This window comes from Medicago truncatula, chromosome 4 (genome assembly GCF_003473485.1).
Source record: "Medicago truncatula cultivar Jemalong A17 chromosome 4, MtrunA17r5.0-ANR, whole genome shotgun sequence".
Classification (NCBI taxonomy): domain Eukaryota; kingdom Viridiplantae; phylum Streptophyta; class Magnoliopsida; order Fabales; family Fabaceae; genus Medicago; species Medicago truncatula.
This window is the reverse complement of record NC_053045.1, coordinates 43,096,192-43,116,085: the sequence shown is the minus strand read 5'-3', so window position 1 is coordinate 43,116,085 and position 19,894 is coordinate 43,096,192. Positions and strand designations below refer to the sequence as shown.

At 34.2% G+C, this 19,894-nt stretch overlaps 3 protein-coding genes and 1 pseudogene across 5 annotated transcripts; all 4 read right to left on the bottom strand.

Moving 5' to 3' along the window:
- Positions 1-3,649: 3,649 nt before the first annotated feature.
- On the bottom strand, positions 3,650-6,453 carry LOC25493120 (mitochondrial arginine transporter BAC1). Of its 2 annotated transcripts, none has more exons than XR_003011110.2 (9): positions 6,228-6,453; positions 6,060-6,149; positions 5,117-5,218; positions 4,861-4,965; positions 4,678-4,776; positions 4,406-4,594; positions 4,208-4,306; positions 3,970-4,127; positions 3,650-3,853 (listed from the first exon to the last, which is right to left on the bottom strand). XR_003011110.2 is itself a non-coding variant. In XM_024781426.2 (9 exons), exons 1-8 carry the CDS (start codon positions 6,324-6,326, stop codon positions 3,971-3,973), a joined length of 918 nt encoding a protein of 305 aa, XP_024637194.1. In that variant the 5' UTR covers positions 6,327-6,452; the 3' UTR covers positions 3,690-3,853; position 3,970. The 2 variants fall into 2 exon arrangements, 1 of the variants encoding a protein (XP_024637194.1); XM_024781426.2 differs by having other exon boundaries at positions 3,690-3,853; positions 3,970-4,105; positions 6,228-6,452.
- Positions 6,454-6,589: 136 nt separating this feature from the next.
- LOC25493119 (uncharacterized) lies at positions 6,590-10,239 on the bottom strand. 2 transcript variants are annotated; one of them, XM_013601535.3, is made up of 4 exons: positions 10,167-10,239; positions 8,712-8,993; positions 8,427-8,622; positions 6,590-8,251 (listed from the first exon to the last, which is right to left on the bottom strand). In XM_013601535.3, exons 2-4 carry the CDS (start codon positions 8,771-8,773, stop codon positions 8,156-8,158), a joined length of 354 nt encoding a protein of 117 aa, XP_013456989.1. In that variant the 5' UTR covers positions 8,774-8,993; positions 10,167-10,239; the 3' UTR covers positions 6,590-8,155. The 2 variants fall into 2 exon arrangements, with proteins under 2 accessions (XP_013456989.1, XP_039689816.1); XM_039833882.1 differs by lacking the exon at positions 10,167-10,239 and having other exon boundaries at positions 8,478-8,622; positions 8,712-9,785.
- On the bottom strand, positions 9,959-13,480 carry LOC25493118 (serpin-ZX-like; annotated as a pseudogene).
- A 4,101-nt stretch (positions 13,481-17,581) lies between these two features.
- Positions 17,582-19,672, bottom strand: LOC25493117 (serpin-ZX). Its single transcript, XM_024780698.2, has 3 exons — positions 19,636-19,672; positions 19,103-19,452; positions 17,582-18,357 (listed from the first exon to the last, which is right to left on the bottom strand). Exons 1-3 carry the CDS (start codon positions 19,670-19,672, stop codon positions 17,590-17,592), a joined length of 1,155 nt encoding a protein of 384 aa, XP_024636466.1. The 3' UTR covers positions 17,582-17,589.
- Positions 19,673-19,894: the final 222 nt, after the last annotated feature.

Genomic DNA, 19,894 nt, shown 5'->3' with positions numbered 1-19,894 from the left:
CCACGTGGTGAGGTGGTAGAGATGAAAAATTAAACCAAATATAATTATAGAAATATAAAAAAACGGTCTAAAAATTACAAGGAACAAAAACATAGATTATAAAAATAAAAAATAAAAACCTTAATTTTAATTTAAAACCTTAACTATTGGATATGCAAGTTTTTTTTATCATCGTAAAATAATAATTTTTGGTCCATCTTCTCTTTTATCCATAGAAAACCTATATTTAAGTTACTTTTTTAAAACTTAAATATAAGATGTGTGGTAGCTATAGTTAGGGGATATGCGTGACTTTGTCTTAAGTTACATTCTTGGCTCCACAGTCCATTAACCGTTATTTTTGTTAGGGCGTAAACATTTTTGTCTTCATAATATGTTGGTTATACTAGTCCATAATCCACCAAGCATCAAGCTTGTCAGGATATAAATATTTTATTTTCATAGTCGATCGGTCGCGTCAGTTCATAATCCACCTTAAATCTTCCCACATCAAATGTTACCTTTATTACGTGTTGGCAAGTGGTTAAAATATTCTTCATTCTTCCATTGATCAAAATTTTGGTTATCATTATTACTGATGGTAGCAATTTGTTGGGAAGATATTTCTCTACTTGTTATTTTCATCCTCCTTTGTTTGTTCACTATTTTACTTTGAGTATGAGTTCTTTCTCTTACTATACACTATCATTGTTCATACTCATATCTTTTGAACATTTTCTCCTTATACATACGTAGCTTGAAAATGTATAAGGATCTGAAATTGAAGAGGATGCCTGCTATCATTGATCTTCCTTACAATGTCTTGCAATTGTTTCCTTCCCACCTTATTGTTCTATTTTGACTTTGAAAATGTTCTACAAATCTGATGGCTACCACAGTGCTCCTTTTCTACCTTTAGCATTACACATTTCTTATTATCTCATCCTATTTTGACGTTGATAGTATGTACCACAAGTCTGCAACAATTGGATATCTACTATTGCTTCAACGATTTGCCTTATACGAGTTTTTATAATACGAGTCATTAAAATTGATTTTATAATACGAGTCATTAAAATTGATGTACAAAAAAAAAAAAAAAGATATAAAAATTGATAATTTTATGAGTAGTTGTTGTTGATGTTTTATCTCTTATTTTAAATATGTATTCTTTTTTCTTTTTCTTTTTACCCAACATCATGAATATAATTCATCAGAGCTCATTTTAAATATGTATTCAGAACCTATCAAAAGAAAATAATAACTTTTATTTTATTAACTCATTTGGGTTGATCCAACGTTATTAACTTAAGACCTTAAAATGTACTTCTTTTAATGTTTCATCCAATATAATAAAAAATGTTGACAAATTTTGATTATTTAAACTAAACAAAAGTGATACCATAGGTGAGACACAAATATCTGCTATGCCCTCTCTTGTCCTGTAATAACAGTCACATCTTTGGAAAAGTTTATAAAAGAATGTAACTTTCAATTTTCAATGTAGTTTTAATTGATATTCCAGTACATTAAAAGAAATGCTCTATCCATAAGAGTGGAGGACAAAAATACATGTAGAGGGGGCATTACATCAAGCCCCCCTGTTTCAAGTTTGTTAACCAAGCTCCCTAGTATCAAAATGAAGCAGCAACAAGCAGCTTCAAATGCAATAATGAATGTTGTAACGCCCACTTTCGTTTAATTGTTTATTTAATCGAGTTTAAGCGATTATATTATATTTCTATAATATATGTGTGAGTTTTGTTGATTGAGTTGATTTGGATAATTTGATGTGTTTTGATAAGATTATGAGACTTATTTTATTGTTAAATAAAATAAGATTTGATAAGAAAATAGAAATATGAAAAATATTTAGTTGGGGGCTGTTTTGATATTTTAGATAGTTTTGGGGGAGAAAGTGAGATAAGATAAGTAATTAGGAAGAGATTTAAATAGGGAAGACCTAATTGTTAGAAAAACTATTGTACCTGAAAACTTTTGGAAAAAGGAGAAAAGTTAAGAGAAGGGATAATCAAAGAGAGCTGCGATTTTTCTACATAACCAGGTAAGGGTGAGACTAATAACTCAGTAATGGTAATTGATGATAATTCTGATGATTAGTTAGCAAGAATTAGGATTGAATTGGAGAAAACGAAAACTAGGTCAAATCCCTAGAATTGATGATCAAACGGTAGGAATTGATTAAGTTGGTGTAGAAAGTGTTCCTAGACCTTAGATAATGTTTAGGACGAACTTTGGAATCAATATTAAGCTTAGAACCATGTGAATCGCTGAGTTTTTGTGAAAATAGCAGGTTTGGCCGTAGCGACATTCATCGCTCGCCTCGCGAACCCTTTTCCCTCGCCTCGCGAGTTGTGCAATGCAGCTCGCCACAGCGAGCAGCCTTACTTGCCATAGCGAGCTAAGGCAGAGAGCATGTAAGATTTTGCAATTTCGACTTTTTAGTTGGACCTCTAGTGTCATTGTGTGCCTGAACATACCTAGTAATGATTAGGAATGAATGTAGGACAAGATTGAACCTAGAACAACATTAGTTTGGAAATTGACTGGTACTCGCCATGGCGAGTAGGAACTCTCGTCTCGCGAGCACTTCCAGATTGGAGTGCCTTGAGTGTTTGTGCGATCTGTGTCGCACGTTTTGATCAAGAGTGAATCCCTAATTGGTAATGAGACCTAATGACGATGTTTAACGCAATCTGTAAAACCGTTTAAGATATGTCAATATTAATTGAGCATGATTAATGTACTATGCATTATGTGAGATATGAATTAAATATTATGATGCCATTGAATTGTAATTGATACAATGATATCATCCTGTTGTTGTGTCACTTGCCTATGCTGCTGCTGTTATTTAACTAAGTGCATAATGTCTATATATGATGAATAAGATGACGTTTAGCTCCAAATTATTGGATGCATATTGATATGATGATTACGGTGATTTGTTGATAAGAGTCCATGCATTAGCATTCATTGAGCTTAGTCCTCACCACAATTATTAGGAGCTTTGTCCTCCGCACGATTTATTAGGAGTTTTGTCCTCCGCACGTTTAAAGTATATTAATACTTATGATGACGATTGGTACCACATGCATATAAGGAGTCTAAGAGCATTGTCGCATTGTCGTGTCTAAGATGCTATGTTGTTGATGATGATTGAATATGTGAATATGTGATAATTGTTTATCAAATATGCAAAGTTGTTTAAGATTGATTATGATGTTAATGTTAATTTATGATTCGAATTACATTGATTAACATTATTTTGTTATGAAATCTCACCTCTTCTGCTTGAAAATGTTGCCCTTCGTATGGGTAACTTGCAGGTGATCGTGCTTAGTGTGCAGTTTGCTGTTGTGAGTGACCTTGCCTCACTGTGTCGTCTAGGTCGCTCTGATACGTAACAGGATGGGGTTATATGTTATGCATGCTTCATTCTCTTACGTGACTGCTATGTTATTTTTATAATATTATGGATTATGATTTGAAATATTTTGATGGGGCCTGCGTGCCAAAACGTTTTATGGATTATGAAATAATTTCTGCTGTAAAGTTTAAGTTATTTGGTTAAATTGTTATTTAACTGATATTGGATTATGTTAAATGTGATATCCCGTTTGTTTATGCTGTTTACTCTGATAATTGTTTAAGAAATTTTTATATTGGGAAAACGGGGTGTTACAAATGTTGTCCACACATGCAAAAAATTTAAGGAAAAAAAAATGAAAATTTGAAGATCTTCAAATGCAATCCATTATAAGCTTTCCTCTCTACATCCAACTTTGTTCTAGTGTGTAAAATGAGGTTCGTGAAAGCGTATTTGAGCTTTGCTGTATTATTGGTGTATTGTCTGCAATTGAAATAAATTAGACTTTAGAGGCTAAAAGTATAATGCACAACAGCAAACACCATTTTATGAGTCAGAAAATTAAAAAGTCATCACATTGTAATTAGAAAGGAACCAACCTCAGTCATGCCTAATGCCTAGCATTTTCATTGCTAGCTCCCAAGTGACAATTGTTGCTGCATTAGCAGGAAATGCTCGACTTACCGTGGGACCTAGACCTGCATAGCACCCCTTCAAACCAGTCCTCTTATAGATCTAGAAAACATAAACAAAAAAACTATTGAGGCCTCTCTAATCTCTAGTTGTTTTTAATGATCATCATTAAAGAAATAGATGAAGAAAGGTTTGAGAGCTTACTGAACTCAAGATTGTAAAAGGATTTCTTGGACAGTTTTTATCAGGATTTGTCTGAATTAGAGTCTTTGCCACGTCAAGGGGCATAACTACCAACCAAAACTGGTAGAACAATCAAGCAAAATCACAACCAAAAAATATTTAAAAGGGTTAATAGTATATTTAGTTATAAACTACATGCTTAGTTCTCAAGATGCTTACAGCCACACCACTAACACCACCAGTAACAACCCCAATTCCAATTTCAATCAGATTGTTGTAATTCGAAGAAGCGGGTTTGATACGTGAATGCATGTGATAACGCATGTATTCGTATACACTGAAAAAAGTAGCATTCCCTATAGATTCTCTAAGCAATGTCGTACCACTTCCACGAAAAATTCCTTTCACCTGAAATAAATTCCATCAGCTATAAGCCTATAACACACTAATCAATAATCATAATGTTGCAGAATATTGCCGAATTTCCTTACCCCTTCACTTTGTAAAGTTTTAAGGGCACAATCAAGGGGACTACTGTATCTACTTGACATCGGAACTAAGGAGTCGGTGCCTTGGATCTGCATCCTACACTGGAGAAATTCAAATTAAATAGGAATGGATATAAACAATAGACTAAAGAAACTGCGGCATACCAAACCTTAAGTTTACTTTACCTTAATCAGTTCTGTTGGACCTAATACAAAACTATTTATGGCACCGGCAAAAGCTGCAGATGGTATTATAACTTGAGGCCGTGGTGCACCGCTTTGCATGCCCCCCTAGATAAGTGGAGAGAAACAAAATTTGAAGGCATGAAGCAAAACAAGCAACGGGGCATATGATAAATCACAACAGATACGTCTAAAAAAAACATTAAAAAGATCATAATACTCTATCAAATAATCTTAACTATGTCATTTTCATGCACACCTGAAGGTACTTTTTTGTTTGGGAATAAATGCCGAAAAATAGAGATCCTTCCAAAGCCATCCCAGCAAAAGATGATGTTGCTCCTCTATAAAGTCCTTTGATCTGAAAATAGAGTTGGTACTATTATTTGGGAATCTTAAATCATTTCTCCAATGTAGTCAAACACGAGACCCTAAGTAGGATCGGAAGGGGCCAGTGAAAGATCGTAACACGAGGATTGTAACAAGACTTGTAAGATCCTACCAATGGCAAAATTGTAATTATAGATAATAAATTCATTCATCCTAACAACTAAAACTTTTAGGAGAAGTCGTCCTAGACACATGACGATACTATATAGAATATAGATAATATCAGCGATATTACATATAAGATAAAAGTACATTTGGCCGTACACCTAACCAATCACCTAAGTCTTCTCTTCTTGAGTTCAATTATACAAGATAACACTTAAAATCCAATTTTAGGAATTTCCCTTTGAGTGCCTCAAAAAGGAATTTCGCTTTTAGAAAAAGTCCAAGTGTAGGATAAGTATTTTTCATATTTAATTTTATGAATCAAAATTCAAAAGGCAAGATTTGAGAGCTAGAGAGAAAGAAACAATTTCACTTGAAAGGAAAGCATCACAAGAGAAAGGAAAGGAACTACAAATGTGAAAGTTTATCTGCATAACTGATGTTAAGCATAGTAGCATACATATTTTACAATACAAATAATAACCAAAATAAGCACAGTGATCAGCTTCAATGAAATATAATAATATCCAATCCAAACTTGACATCATTTAGTAAAATTTTAGATGTTTGGTTACATCAAATCAAAATTCATTTTGCTTCCAAATCTTGCATTGATTGAGAATGATAGTAATCAAGTAAATGATCCCATAACATGCCTAATTGTCAATATTATGATAGAGTATTTTAGAACAGGTGAAAAGACATACTCCTTCGGTCTTTAATATCCTAGCAGTGCAATGCAATCCATTTCTGTACTGAACTAGATGCGCTTCTGTGTTGTGCGTCTGAAGCTTGACCTAAGAAAATGTAATAAAAGAATGAGTTAGTTAGTTGAATTCCCTATTGCAAAGAAAAAAATGAAAAAGAAAACGAACCTTAACAGTGTCAAAGGGATGACCGGTTGCAACAGCTGCCACTCCAGCGAGTAACCCAGCGACATAATCCTTATACCCAGAACTTGAAATCTCGCCCATTTCGCTAGAAACTGGAACTGTCAACTACTACATATGTCGTCGTGATTGCAATTCCTCGATTCAGCCGCAGTCGCCTTGCCGGAATGATGTTAAAATTGACTTGTCTCGAACAAAAATCATCTTTTTGTTTTTATTTTTTATTTTAGAAATAAGGAAAAATTATTTATTTATATTTGTTTAATATTCTTTTTCTTTTTTATTTGGTTAGCTTACCTTTTTTTTTCAATAAAAATAATAATAATAATAATAATAATAAGGTTAAATATGTCTTTAGTGCTTACATTTTGCGTCCCTTCGAAAAATAATCCCAGCATTTCATTAAATGTTTTTAAAATCCTCACATTTTATCTCCGTTATCAAAATTAGTCTCTGCTGTTAATTCTCTAACGGAAGCTGATGTGACAGTTAGTGAGTCTCAATTATTTTATGATTAAATATGTCTTTCGTCCCTACATTTTATACGACTTTGAAGAATAGTCCTTACATTTTAATAAATGTTTTTAAAGTCACGCAAAATAAATTTCTCTGAGTCATCTAACACCGGAGGTATCTGAGCAGAGAGGGTCTGGTAACCTGAATAACTCCCTGTCTACGTTGCACGGGTGCGGGCACGGGATACATCATTTCTCAAAAAACAAAGATACGGGTACGTTAGGATAAAAAAAAAAAATTAAAATAACATTGCATGAGGAAATTATTTTGAAAATATAGTATAATCAAGTGAGAAGTGAGAACAAAAGCTTAACAAGGATTGAATTTTATACAATACGACGATAAAGGAAGATAAGAAGATACATTGCACGGTAAAATAAATGGTGTAACAAGGCTTGAGTGCTAGACTTTTCTACTTCTGCAACTGTTGTTGGCAGACAAGAAGAGGTGGACGTTAAGTAAGTAGCAGCAGTTCCAAAGTCTAGTAAATGTTGTTGTGGCTCTAGAACCGTTTGAGTTTATAAAAAAACAAAACTATAATTGCTATTAATTCTCATGAAAAGCCTCATTTTCTCAAGAAAATAACGGTTGAGTACCCTGGTGCATCGTGGGTGCGTACTGTACCGCATACCGTACAAGTACCGGTATCTGTGAAGTACCCGTGCAAATTGGAGTACTTGTGCTTTAGAGCTCCCTCTAGTATCTGAATTTCAGTGCCATGTATCTGAAACATTTATCGTGACCAAAACGCTGACATCACTTTGATAATTACAACTATTGTTTAAGCATAAACATAGAATCTGTTTAAATCTACCAAGTTAAAAAACCAAAGTTACCATAAATTATAGATTAATCTTGAAAAATACATAGTAATAAATATGAAAATAATGAATATTAAGGACTAGCTAGATAAAACGTATCTTCATCATGATCTAACCAAAACAAACTTGGTTATGTTGATCATTCCTGGAATTATATGCTCGAGTCTTGTCAGACAGAATATAAGGTGCATTGGAGGTGCAGAATTAGATGCTTTGACTGCTACCAAAAGCTAATAGTATGTAACTACGAATTGTTTGAGTTTATGCATTGCTGCATAGTACTTCATACTTTCCATTGAAGATATCCGAAATCAAAAGAATAAATAAGGATAGAAGCAAAACTAATTCAGGCTCAAATGAAGGCATTGCCATTCTCCCAGAGCTCCCACAAGAGAGAGAAATATTTCTAGTTCAAATATGAGAAAACATACAAGGAAAGAAGGGATATACAGCTATTTGAAGAATAAGGAGTTAGCAGAAAAGAGATAGGTCAAGTAATTCACATTGTGACAGTTTTGTATTCCATTTCCATGTCATCTAACGTTTTCAAGCTAGGGATTAGTCTTGAGTTTATTTCTATTGCATTGCAGCAGTACTGTTCATCATGGCAAGAGTATCACTACTTATGCAAGATAATAACGCAGAAACAACAGAAACTGATGAAATCATAACCTGCATTGATTTAGCAATATCAGACATAAGAGAATAATTCTTGAAATGACTGATGGGATGCTCTAGATGTTATTAAGAAAGCTCTAGATTAATGAAGTTTTATCTTCGGTTCTCTAAACAATCGATTAAAACAGATATGCAATAAGTGACTTGTTTCTAAAGAAAATGGTTAAACCTGCATGCAATTTCTACTGCAATGATAATGAATACTGCCCCCATAACCTACCCTACTAGAATAGAGTCCTCTTGTCCCACTAATACCGGCATCAGGGCGTGATTCATAACCTCGACTAGTGCTTGGACCACAATTACACTTCATAGATAATGACCAGTAAAAAGCCTTTGAAGATGATGTTACAAGCATCACTAAGCTATACATAAACATCAAAACAAATACAAAATTTTAGAAAAGATTAAAACTATGATGAATATAAAAAACGTTATATTATTTATTGCTCACAAGGTGAGAAGAGAAACTGAACTCTTCTTTGTTCTCTTTAGTGTTGTCGTTGGTAATCCCATGCTTTACTTTAATCAGAAACTATTGATATTTTCCCTCATTGGGACTAAAATTTGAGAAAAAATGTAAAACCAACGGCAATGTGAGATATTACTAGCTGATAGTTATACCCTTCCCCTGTATTTTTGCAATAGTTTTAGACTTATTAAACTTCTGTGCATCAGACCAAAGTATATTCCTAATGTCAGGACCAGCATTGACTACAGATGTGTGATACAATGTCTGCAAATACACACAGATAAGTTTTACATGAAAGTTATTTTGTTCATGGCAGCAAAGAGATTTGAAGTTTTCAATTCAAAGAAATTCATATTGAAGTTTTCAGTTCAAAAAGATGAAAAAACATTATAACTGTCGCTTTTAGTAAAAGAACAACACAAAGGTTATCTATGCTTCAAATGTAAAACAATGTTTGCTCTAGATTAGGTTATGAATTGCTGCAAAAAGAGGGAGTCTAATATCAGAACCAACTTAAGAAACTCATACTCAAATTTGTTTCTGTTGAGTTATATGGAATTATTTTGGTTATAAATTCCTATGGTTCTCCATTTGATGTCATAATTAAACTTATCTGTAATACGCACAAACTATGAAAGATCTGACTCGGTCTATGTAAAGCAAGTTCTTAACTTACCCCAATAATATATCAGGATTCTAGAACTTTCATATACACAAACACATATTGAATTAAATTGAAAACTAAATTGTACTTAAAATTAACTACTTCCGCATAATCAGGGCTTGAACTTATTTCTAGGTGACAATTCCTGTATACTCTGAGTTAGTTGTATCTTAAAATGTCATCTTAAGATGTTACTGTTAATGATTTTCTAGGAATTATCAATCTTTAGATTTGTAAATAATCAAAATGGTTTTGTTTCTTTGTGACAATTCTCCAAAAAGAAATTTCAAATTTTTATCTGAACAATGTGGAAACATAATAAAAAGTAATATTTTTGTTTCAGGCAATTTTTGTTTTACAAATCTGAACAGCTTTTACTTTCAAAGGGATGCATATGCTTTTAACTAGTTCAGCATATGAAAGTCTACAAAGTTCAACAATGAGCAAGAAACTACACATGCTAGCTAACTTCTGTATATAAATTATCATTTTCAATTGGAAGTGTTTAAATTACTCAATGGTTTTGTATAAATCATCAATGTTATATGCATACCTATGCTTTCACTTTAGACATTTTAACACTGTCCATAAGGCCACTTTAGAAATTGTTAGAATAACATGTTCAAATTAAATATCCGATATTAACTGCATTATTAGCCTTAGTCTAATTTTATGTCTTTGCTACAATAATTCAGAACCCTGCAATCAAGGTTGTTTTGCAGTCTACTGTAAGCCAAAGAAGAAGAAAAAAACAAAACAAGAGACGAACATACCATCTAGTACCCTTTTTTTTGTTTCAGAATCAGTCGATAATTTTACTGTATCTTGCTACCAACTCTATATGTAACACCTCATGCAATGATCTACCTTGTTTTTCAGCATCTAATGAGTATGAGTAACATTGAAAGCTTAATTCAAGACACAAAAGATGAATCAGAAGATAAAGCAAACAAGGAGAACAACGAAGTAGATGAACAAGATTGTCACAAATAATAACCTCAACTAAAATCCTATCAAAACATAAATTAACCTCAAAAGAAGTAATCTTACGACTAAGATAATCTTAATCTATTCGTCCCACACTCAGATCATATCAAAAAGAGTAAACTCTATTCATAAAAAACACATTCCTTTTAAAAAGTGAGTTTCCCTCGTTATCTACGAATGATGCAATTGATTGCGGTTTGAGATGTTATGATCACTTTGAGCACTTGTCCCGCAAAGAGGATTGTTTGGGTCGAATCTTCTCTAATTAGAAATAAGAAAGGATGATCAGCTATAAAGTCTACTCCGGTTGGAATACACTTGGCCATAAGTGCACAGCTGGCTGCAGCAGCTACGGTGCCTTTCTCATTTACTTCAATGAAAGACTTGTGAAATATGTTGGAAACTAAAAGGTTTTGACCTTCAAGTGAGTCCACCATTTTTGTCAAACCTCCAGAAGAGAAAGGTAAAATCACTCCTAGATCCTTCAGCACACGAGAAGTTTCAAGCCCATATGAAAATTTGAATTTTGGAATTTTGAAGCCACCTACTGGCACTCTATTACAAGGAAGCATGTTCTCTAGGAGCTCAAAATCAGAAGCCACCTTCTCAACCAAAGCTGACAGGCCATCTTTTGCATTTGGAAGAAAATGTACATAGAGAATTTCCGCTCATCTTTTCCTTGCTTATAAGGAAGACGAAGAACTTTAAAACCATCAAAAGCTCTAATAAACTGATCAAGGTTGGTAGTCATGAAGGGAACCTTGACTGAGCTTCCATTCAGAAGGTGAAAATCATAGTTTTGTGTCGCATACTTAGAAAATGTACTACTCCATGCTCCTTTAAAATACAGTGCGTTAGCAAAGATAAGTCTGGTTAGGTTGTCGACTGACCCTTGAGGAAGAAGTTCTTTAATAAGGCCATTTGTTTCTTTTTCAGCCCATAAATTCACTTCTTTAGTCACTTCAATAGCCTTTAAAACCATGTCAAATTTACAAATCAGTAATGCAAATAGATCAGTTGAATTCTTTTCACCAGTATTTCAATAGAAGAAATCAACTTTCTGCTAGTCTAGTTTTCAAATATAACGGTGTTAAATTAGTTGGATGCTAGAAAACAATGAGAAGAAGAAGAAGAAGAAGAAGAAAGACTTCCTGTGTGAAAAGTTGCATTGTCAATTGTTTTCATAGAAGTTGATACTTGCTACTCTAAAATCATTTTTGTCGAATAGTTGTATGTTAAAAGAAACAACGATATTAATATAATCACATTTCACTTCTAGATAAACACAGTTGTAACTTCAAAAATCCTACTTACTCTTTTGGAGAAGCATGGTAAGTCCAATTCAGTGGAAAAAAATCTAGAATATGGATAGTTATTCCTGCCTTTTATGTGTTATTCATAAAAAAGGAAAAGGAAAAAAAAAAAAAATCTACTTTGTTGAATACCATGTCAGGATGAAATGGAACGATTAAATCAGAAAATTATGAGCCGAACCAAGGGTACAATTACTAACGCTTCCAAGTTCCAAATCAAGTTATAGCATAACATCCAAAAACCACAGTATAACCATTAATCAAACACTGTTTAAACACCAAGAGCAACAACTAGAACAATCGCACAACCGAAAAAAGGCATTATTGCGACACAATTATAATACAATGATACAAAGGTAACTGCAAAAATGATAGATTCAAATCACAAAACCAATTTATGTTTTAATTACAATTCTCAATAAGTTGTTTCACAAAAGCATACAATAACACATCTACTAATGATATCTATCCCGCTATCAAATAACCCACATGGGTTAGGCTGGAGGTGCAGGGATTATGGAGTGTGCTCCTCTCAAGATATCAGGTTTGAATCCTTCCGGTTCCAATTTATGTGGCTTAGCCCATATATAAATGGACTCCGCTGTGGACGATGGGATTCATCCTGGATACCGAGTTTTTACAAACAAACAAAAAATCAAATTCATTACTTAATAATGCATAACACTAAACCTATGAAGCACGGACACTTTTCGGATTAGGTGTGTTCCGGTGTCGGACACGTGTCGTGTCCGACTCTGATACTTATAATTACACTGAATTATGTGATTTTCTTGAATTAGTAGCAGTGTCGGTGTCCGTGTTTTCTTGAATTATTAGCGGTGTCAATGTGTCGGTGTCCGTGTCTGTATCCGTGTTTCATTGCACTAAACTAAGCTAACCTTCAACCATTAAGTCCAAGTTTGTGATCCCAACCTAGCTTAAAATTAAGCATGAATAAACATTAATATACGTTCATATTTCTCAAAACACTTGAATTATGAAATTCAAATACAAACTAAATGAATTGCATACCTTGTTCTTGAAATCAACTTCAGACAAAGTGGCCTTATAATCTTCAGACACGATTTGTTTGAAGGAAGATTGAAGAGAAAGGGTTTTTTCCAGCCAAACACCGTCGACGAAAGAGAGGTGAGGACCACCGGAAGAAGTAGCGTCTTTGAGGATGATGGAAAGTTGATGAGAGACTGAGGAGTTGAGATGATCAGTGGATTTGAAACGGAGGAAGTCAAGAAGCTGTTGTTGTGTTGAACCCTCAGAGCCAGCAGTGATTATGCTGAGCACAACTTGGAGAGACAATGGCGAAAACACGATGTTCTTTTCTGATTCTTTGGAGAAGAGATGTTTGACAATGGTGAGAGAAACTTTCGTTTGGTTGTTGCTTGATTCATCACGCTGAGTCGCCATTGTTGTTGTTTTTCTTCTTCTTCAGGAGTCTCTGTAGGGCTTTTGTGCAATGTAATAGCTGCAAAAGGGTTTACCTTGCCGCTTTTAAATAGTAGACTATTACTTTTCCCACCCTATGCGTCTCATTAATCAGTTATTCAAAAGATCTATCAGACTATGGTGGAGTGACTGATTTGATCAATCAAGATTATTCTATTGAAAGAGTAAATGTTGTCAACTCCATTTGTTAGAACAGCTTCCATTGAGTCTCTGCACCTATCCTTTTTTAATTTTCACTTTCTAAACTTTTATTTATTTGTTTTTGGAAAGAAGGATTTGGCTCAGGATTGCCCATTTTTAATTCCAGAGTTTCTCTGAATTTGAAAGTTTTCACTTGGTAAGTTTCCATACCAAAGCTCAATCCAATTAAGTCCGTAGCGTCTACCAATTTCACCATATCCCCCGTTTTTTTATTTGAGATTGATATCATATCTCATTAGGATGTTTTTTCATTTGTATTATGAGAATTATACGATGGAACTGTTCAATTTATTAGAAACCTACTCCCATTTTTGGAAAAATTTCCTTCTATTTGTTTGATTGCATTGTTTAAAAATTTCCTTTCCCCGCACGCCCTATTTTTTTCCAATTTTACCTCTGGTCCAGATTTCATTTTCCGAATTGCATTGTTAGAATTTTGCAGATGTTTCCGGATTTGAAAATCCGGAATAATGTTTTACCAGAACTTTTGCAATTTTAATTTTCAAAATTCGTAAAATAAAATGCAAATAAAATAAAAAGACACAAACATAAAAACAACTCATTTTATTAATATATGAACAATACATTACAATAATTTTCAAGCTTTTTAAGCTTATTACATAAGATGTTAAATCTATTTCTAATCTCCTATGAGCCTAATTTTAATCTCCTAAGAGCCTAACCACTGGTATGTGATGGGACATACCAGTAGTTTGCCTATTGGAGGAAAACCGGAGGAAGGGGGAAGAGGAGGCGGGAAGAAGAGAACAATGCCCCTAAGGGAGGTGGGGGGTGCTCAAACTTACGCCTAGACAGGCCAAGCTAAGAACCACACTGATCCACATGACCCTCAGATGAATCGCGCTTCGTTGCAGCGCGGTTCCATCCTTATTGACCGTTCATACAAACCCTGAAAGTTTTCAACGAGACCCTTATCTATGAAAGGCCAACGATGGAAAACCATGGTTGTAGAAGGAAGAAGAGGAGGAGAGGGTGGGAGAGGATGGTATGAGAAATGGTGGGGTTTGGAAGGCTATTTATAGGGAGGGGTGAGTCAAAAATGGTTGGGAGGCTATAAATGCAGTCAAAAAACTCGTTTTACCACGTTTTTTTTTACTTTACCACCGACAAAAACGTGTGATGCAGACCACCGGCCATGACTGATGCATTCCGGAATATTAAATCCGGAATGCACACCTGTTTTCGGAATATATTTTCCGGATTAATGCGATAATGGTGGCGAACGAGAGAAAAGTTGGCACTTCCTGTAGGGCTAAGGACATTCCGGAATGTAAACTCCGGAAAGATTCAGAGCCATTATTGTGGGTTTGGACGGTTAGAACCACTAACACGTTTTCATTTACTGTATTAATGACCTAGGACTTGTTTTAGGCTATAAATAGGCTTCCATCTTCAACAAATACCTTCATTCTTCACTTCACCTCTTTTCTTCCATTTTCTTCAAATGTTTTTTAGTTTTTTAGGGGCGTCGATGGTGTCATGGTCATTGTTGACCGTTCATAAGAACCCTGCAATTGCAATGCATTGCAGCTTGTGTGGGGTTCATATAACGGTCAACGGAGACCCTTGACATCAAAGAAAGACACAGAAAATTACATAACATCTGGTCCGAATTTTCTGTTTCCGGAAATAACTAACAATCTGGTCCGGATTATGTAATCCGGACCAGGGGTATTTTAGTAAATTTTGCAGGGCGCGCGAGGAGGCAGCAGGGTGGGAAAAGTAATAGTCTAAATAGTAACAAACTTGGGTTCTTTTTAGAACAAGCCCATTTGTTTTCTCACAATTTTCTCTAAGTCTAATTTAGTTTAGTTTTTTCAGGGATCACGGTCTAAATCTAGTATTTTTCAAACAATAATACTCAAATTAAACCTTCTCGACTCGTTATAGCAAAGGGATTATCTTGCTAAATCGGGTCACAAGAAAATTGTAAGGGACAAAATTGGATTTTTGCTCTTTTTATCCACAATCATAAGCTCTTTGGTTGAAGGTACCAAAATCGATTCAAAACACAAGTATTGAAATATTGAGATTATTCACCTATGAAGAACGGATACGGATACGGACACGGACACCGGACACAACACGGACACTGACACGCCGACGCAACTAATAATTTGGAAAAATCACATAATTTAGTGTAATTATAAGTGTCGGTGTCTGACACGACACATGTCCAACACCGGAACACGCTTAATCCGAGAAGTGTCCGTGCTTCATAGTTATTCACATTAGAAAAAAAAATCTAGTTTGTTGAGATAATTTGTGTTGAAGTTTTTTCGGGACTTATTTTAAAAGGTCAAGAGGGTAAGATTTATGGAATCACTATTGCTAGGAATGCTCTCCTATTTCCCATTTGTTTTTGCTGATGATAGCATTCTGTTTTACAAGACTAGTAAAATGGAAGCAAAGTTCTTAATGGAGTCATTCAAAGAATATCAATTGTCTTCAGGATGTACAAAAGATAAATCTAGACAAGTTGAAATGGTTTTTACATTTTAGTACTTATACTTCTTTGCATAAAAGCTCATTTTCATACCTTATATTAACCATGATTATTTTGCTTAGACAATTAGAGAAATCAAGAAACACAGGAACATGGGAATTTAGTATATTGTTTTACAATGCATTAATTTTGAAATTCAGTAAAGTAGGCTATGAGCTTCAATGTTTTTTACACTATATACGCATGAATGTGTTTAATTAGTAAATCAAAATACAAATGTTTGTATGTTGTTAAACACTGAAAAACTTTTCCGGCAAAGTTAACATAGCTCCAATAAAGAAAAACGTCGAGAATGATATATCAAGTGGCACCAAAAGCCCCAACAATTCCAATAACAAGAAAACTCCAAAGGAAGGGTTTATTGTCACTTTCACACATAGATTTTTCTATGCGAGAAATACATAAAAGTTATGGGACTCATATCCTAGGTTAGCTGATAATACCTAATCTTATATGCAACATTTCATACATATTATGTTGCATCAAAGAATTGGCAGTTAAAGGGACTAAACATAGACCCCAATTCAGCTATTCAATCGAGCACTCGCTTCAAGTTTGTGTTTTTGTTGTTTTTTCTTTGGCATACATGAGATGGTAAGAATTACCATTTTCCAAGGCCCTTATACGATGATAGAGAAGTCGTAAACTCCATCGATACAGATTTACATCAAACCAAGTTAACAAAATGAAATGCTTCATAGAACTTAATTTCTTATCACCTATTTATTTACACGTTTACTAATGATTTTTAAGCTGGAATAGGTACATGTTTCAGCTATGAGGAGGATTCTTCTGTACATTGAGTTAATTGTATCTTAAAATGTACTCGTTAATGAGTTTAGCCTATATCCAATCTTTAGATTTGTAAATAATTACATGGTTTTGTTTCTTTGTAAATAAAGAAATTTCAATTTTTTCCGGAACAATGTGAAAACATAATAAGACTAGTATATTTGTTTCAGGCAATTTGTGTTTTACAAATCTGAACTGCATTTACTTTCAAAGGGATGCATATGCTTTTTCACTTGAAAGTCTACAAAGTTCAACAGTGACAAGAAACATCATATGCTAGCTCAACTCTGCATATAAATTATAATTTTCATCTGTAAATATATGGATAATTTAAATTAAATTATTCCATCCATATACTTGCAAGTGTTTTAAGTTCCTTGACGATTTTGTATAAATCAATGTTATACCAGTTAAGAATAACTATGCTTTCACTTTAGACATTAATGTATTTGCTACAAGCCTCGCAATCAAGGTTGTTTTGCAGCCTCCTATAAGAGCCAAAGGAACAACAAAAAACAAAAGAAGAACATAACATTTGCTACCCTTTTTTCTTCTTCATGTAGTAATTATCTAATGAGTATGAGTAGCATTGAAAGCTTAATTCAAGACACTGAAGATGAATCAGAAGAGAAAGCACGCAGAGAGAACAATGAAGTAGATGAACAAGATTGTCACAAATAATGACCTCAATTAATTAAAATCCTAAAAAAATATAAACTAGCCACAAAAGAAGTAACCTTACAAGTAAGGCAACCTTAATCTATTTGTCCCACACTTGGATCATATCAAAAAACAGTAAATTATATTCATTAAAAAAAAAAAAAAAAAACACATTCCTTTTAAAAAATGAGTTTCCCTCGTTATCTATGTATGATTGATGCAATTGATTGCGGTTTCGGAAATTAAGATCACTTAGCAAAGAGGGTTGAACACTTGTCCGGCAAAGAGGATTGTTTGGGTCAAATCTTCTCTAATTAAAAATAAGAAAGGGTGATCAGCTATAAAGTCTAGTCCGGTTGATCTACCCAAGGTAAATAATGTAGTACTGGCTGCAACAGCTTTAGTGCCTTTTTCGTTTACTTCAATAAAACACTTCTGAAATATGTTGCTAACGGAGAGATTTTGACCTTCAAGAGAGTCCACCATTTTTGTCAAACCCCCAGAAGAGAAAGGTAAAATCACTCCTAGGTCTTTCAGCATATGAGAAGATTCAAGCTTAGATGAAAATTTGAATCTTGGAATTTTGAAGCCACCTACTCGCGCTGTTTTATAAGGAAGCTTGTGCTCTAGCAACTCAAATTCAGAAGCCACCTTCTCAACCAAAGCTGATAGTCCATCTTTTGCATTTGGAAGAAAAATGTACATAGAGAATTTCCGCTCATCTTTTCCTTGCTTATACGGAAGACGAAGAACTTTAAAACCATCAAAAGCTCTAATAAATTGATCAAGGCTGCTGGTCATGAAGGGAACCTTGACTGAGCTGCCATTCAGAAGGTGAAAATCATATTTTTTTGTCATACATCTAGAAAACGGTTGAATCCAAGCTCCTTTAAAATACAGTGCATTAGCAAAGATGAGTCTGGTTAAGTTGTTGACCGACTCTTGAGCAACAACTTTTTTAATAAGGCCATTTGTCTCTTTTTTAGCCCATAAATTCACTTCTTTAGTCACTTCAATAGCCTTCAAAACCATGTCAATCAAATTTATAAATCAGTTATGCAATAGATCAATTGAATTCTCTTCACAAGTATTTCAATAGAAGAAATCAACTTTCTGCTAGTCTAATTTTCACACATTACGGTGCTAAATTTGTTGGAAATGGTAGAATACAACAAGGAGAGAAAAGTTTCATTCGTCAATTGATTGTTTTCATAGAAGTTGATACTTGCTACTCTAAAATCATTTCCGTCGAATTTGTATGCTAAAAGAGACAACAATATTAATACTAATTTTCTTTCCCTTTGAGATAAACACAAAGTTGTAACTTCAAAATCCTACCAATTCTTTTGGAGAAGGAAAAAAAAAAGTATAATATGAATCGTCTTGAGCATCTCCATTCATGCCTTTTGAATGTTATTCATGAAGAAGGAAAGAAAGAAAGAAAAAAAAAAACCCTACTTTGCTGTATACCAAGCCAAGGATGAAATATAAAGATTAAATCAAGAAGCTTATGAGCCAGACTATAAGTGTCAAATAACAAACACTTCCAAGTTCCATAAAAACCACATTATAGCCATTAACCAAACACCGTTTATAAAGCAAGTGCAAGAAATGCATGAACAACTACAACAATTAAACAAAAAACTTCATGACTGCGACACCATTATAACACAATGACATAAATATATATAAAAATAGCTAACTACAAGAAAGATAGATTCAAATCACAAAAACAATTGATGCTGTAATCATCTACTTCTCTTACCTTGTTCTGGAAATCAACAGAAGACAAAGTGGCCTTGTAATCGGTAGTCACGATATGTTTGAAGGAAGGTTGAGGAGAAAGGGTTTTGTCCAGCCACACACTATTGACAAAAAAGAGGCGAGGACCATGAGAAGGAGTAGCGTCTTTGAAGATGACGGAAATGAGTTGAGAGACGAAGGAGTTGAGATGATAGGCGGATTTGAATTGGAGGAAGTTGAGAAGCTGTTGTCGTGTGGAACCGTCAGAGCCAGCAGCGATGATTGCAAGCACTACTTGGAGAGACAAAGGCGAAAACACGATATTCTTTTCTGATTCCTTTGAGAAAAGATGTTTGGCGATAGTGAGGGAAACTTTCGTATGGTTGCAGCTTGATTCATCATGCTAAGCCGCCATTGTATCTTTCTCTTCTTCCTCGTTGTCTTCTTCTTTCGGAGTCTGTCTGAGAATCTAGGGCTTCTGCAACGTAATACTGCAAAAGGGTTGCCTAGCCGCTACAAATAGCAACAACCTTATTGTTGAAATCTATTTCTTACCATTAGGGTTGAGCTCAGCTGACCTTCTTTGGACCATAGGCCCCCATTTGTTTCCTCACGATTTTCTTACGATCCAATTTAATTTTATATAAATATTTCTAAATTGAACCCTAACATCTTTTTTTTTTTTTTTCAGGTAGCTGGTAGCTAGAATTCTAAGTGAGGTGTCCGGGATTCAAACTCCAACCTCTGCATATAATAATACCAACCGCCGAGTTATGCTCACGGGACACCTTAACATCTTTTATATCAAGGATAA

Coding starts and splice junctions, on each gene's coding strand:
- LOC25493120 (XM_024781426.2), bottom strand. CDS start 6,326: ATGGGCGAGATTTCAAGTTCTGGGTATAAGGATTATGTCGCTGGGTTA. Junction 4,777..4,860: donor GTCCAACAGAACTGATTAAG/GTAAAGTAAACT, acceptor GAATTTCTCCAG/TGTAGGATGCAGATCCAAGG. Junction 4,595..4,677: donor AAACTTTACAAAGTGAAGGG/GTAAGGAAATTC, acceptor AATTTATTTCAG/GTGAAAGGAATTTTTCGTGG.
- LOC25493119 (XM_013601535.3), bottom strand. CDS start 8,773: ATGGGATTACCAACGACAACACTAAAGAGAACAAAGAAGAGTTCAGTT. Junction 8,623..8,711: donor TCAGTTTCTCTTCTCACCTT/GTGAGCAATAAA, acceptor GTTTATGTATAG/CTTAGTGATGCTTGTAACAT. Junction 8,252..8,426: donor GCAGTAGAAATTGCATGCAG/GTTTAACCATTT, acceptor AAATCAATGCAG/GTTATGATTTCATCAGTTTC.
- LOC25493117 (XM_024780698.2), bottom strand. CDS start 19,672: ATGGTCCAAAGAAGGTCAGCTGAGCTCAACCCTAATG. Junction 19,453..19,635: donor AGCTGAGCTCAACCCTAATG/GTAAGAAATAGA, acceptor ACCATACGAAAG/TTTCCCTCACTATCGCCAAA. Junction 18,358..19,102: donor CTGTTGATTTCCAGAACAAG/GTAAGAGAAGTA, acceptor ATGGTTTTGAAG/GCTATTGAAGTGACTAAAGA.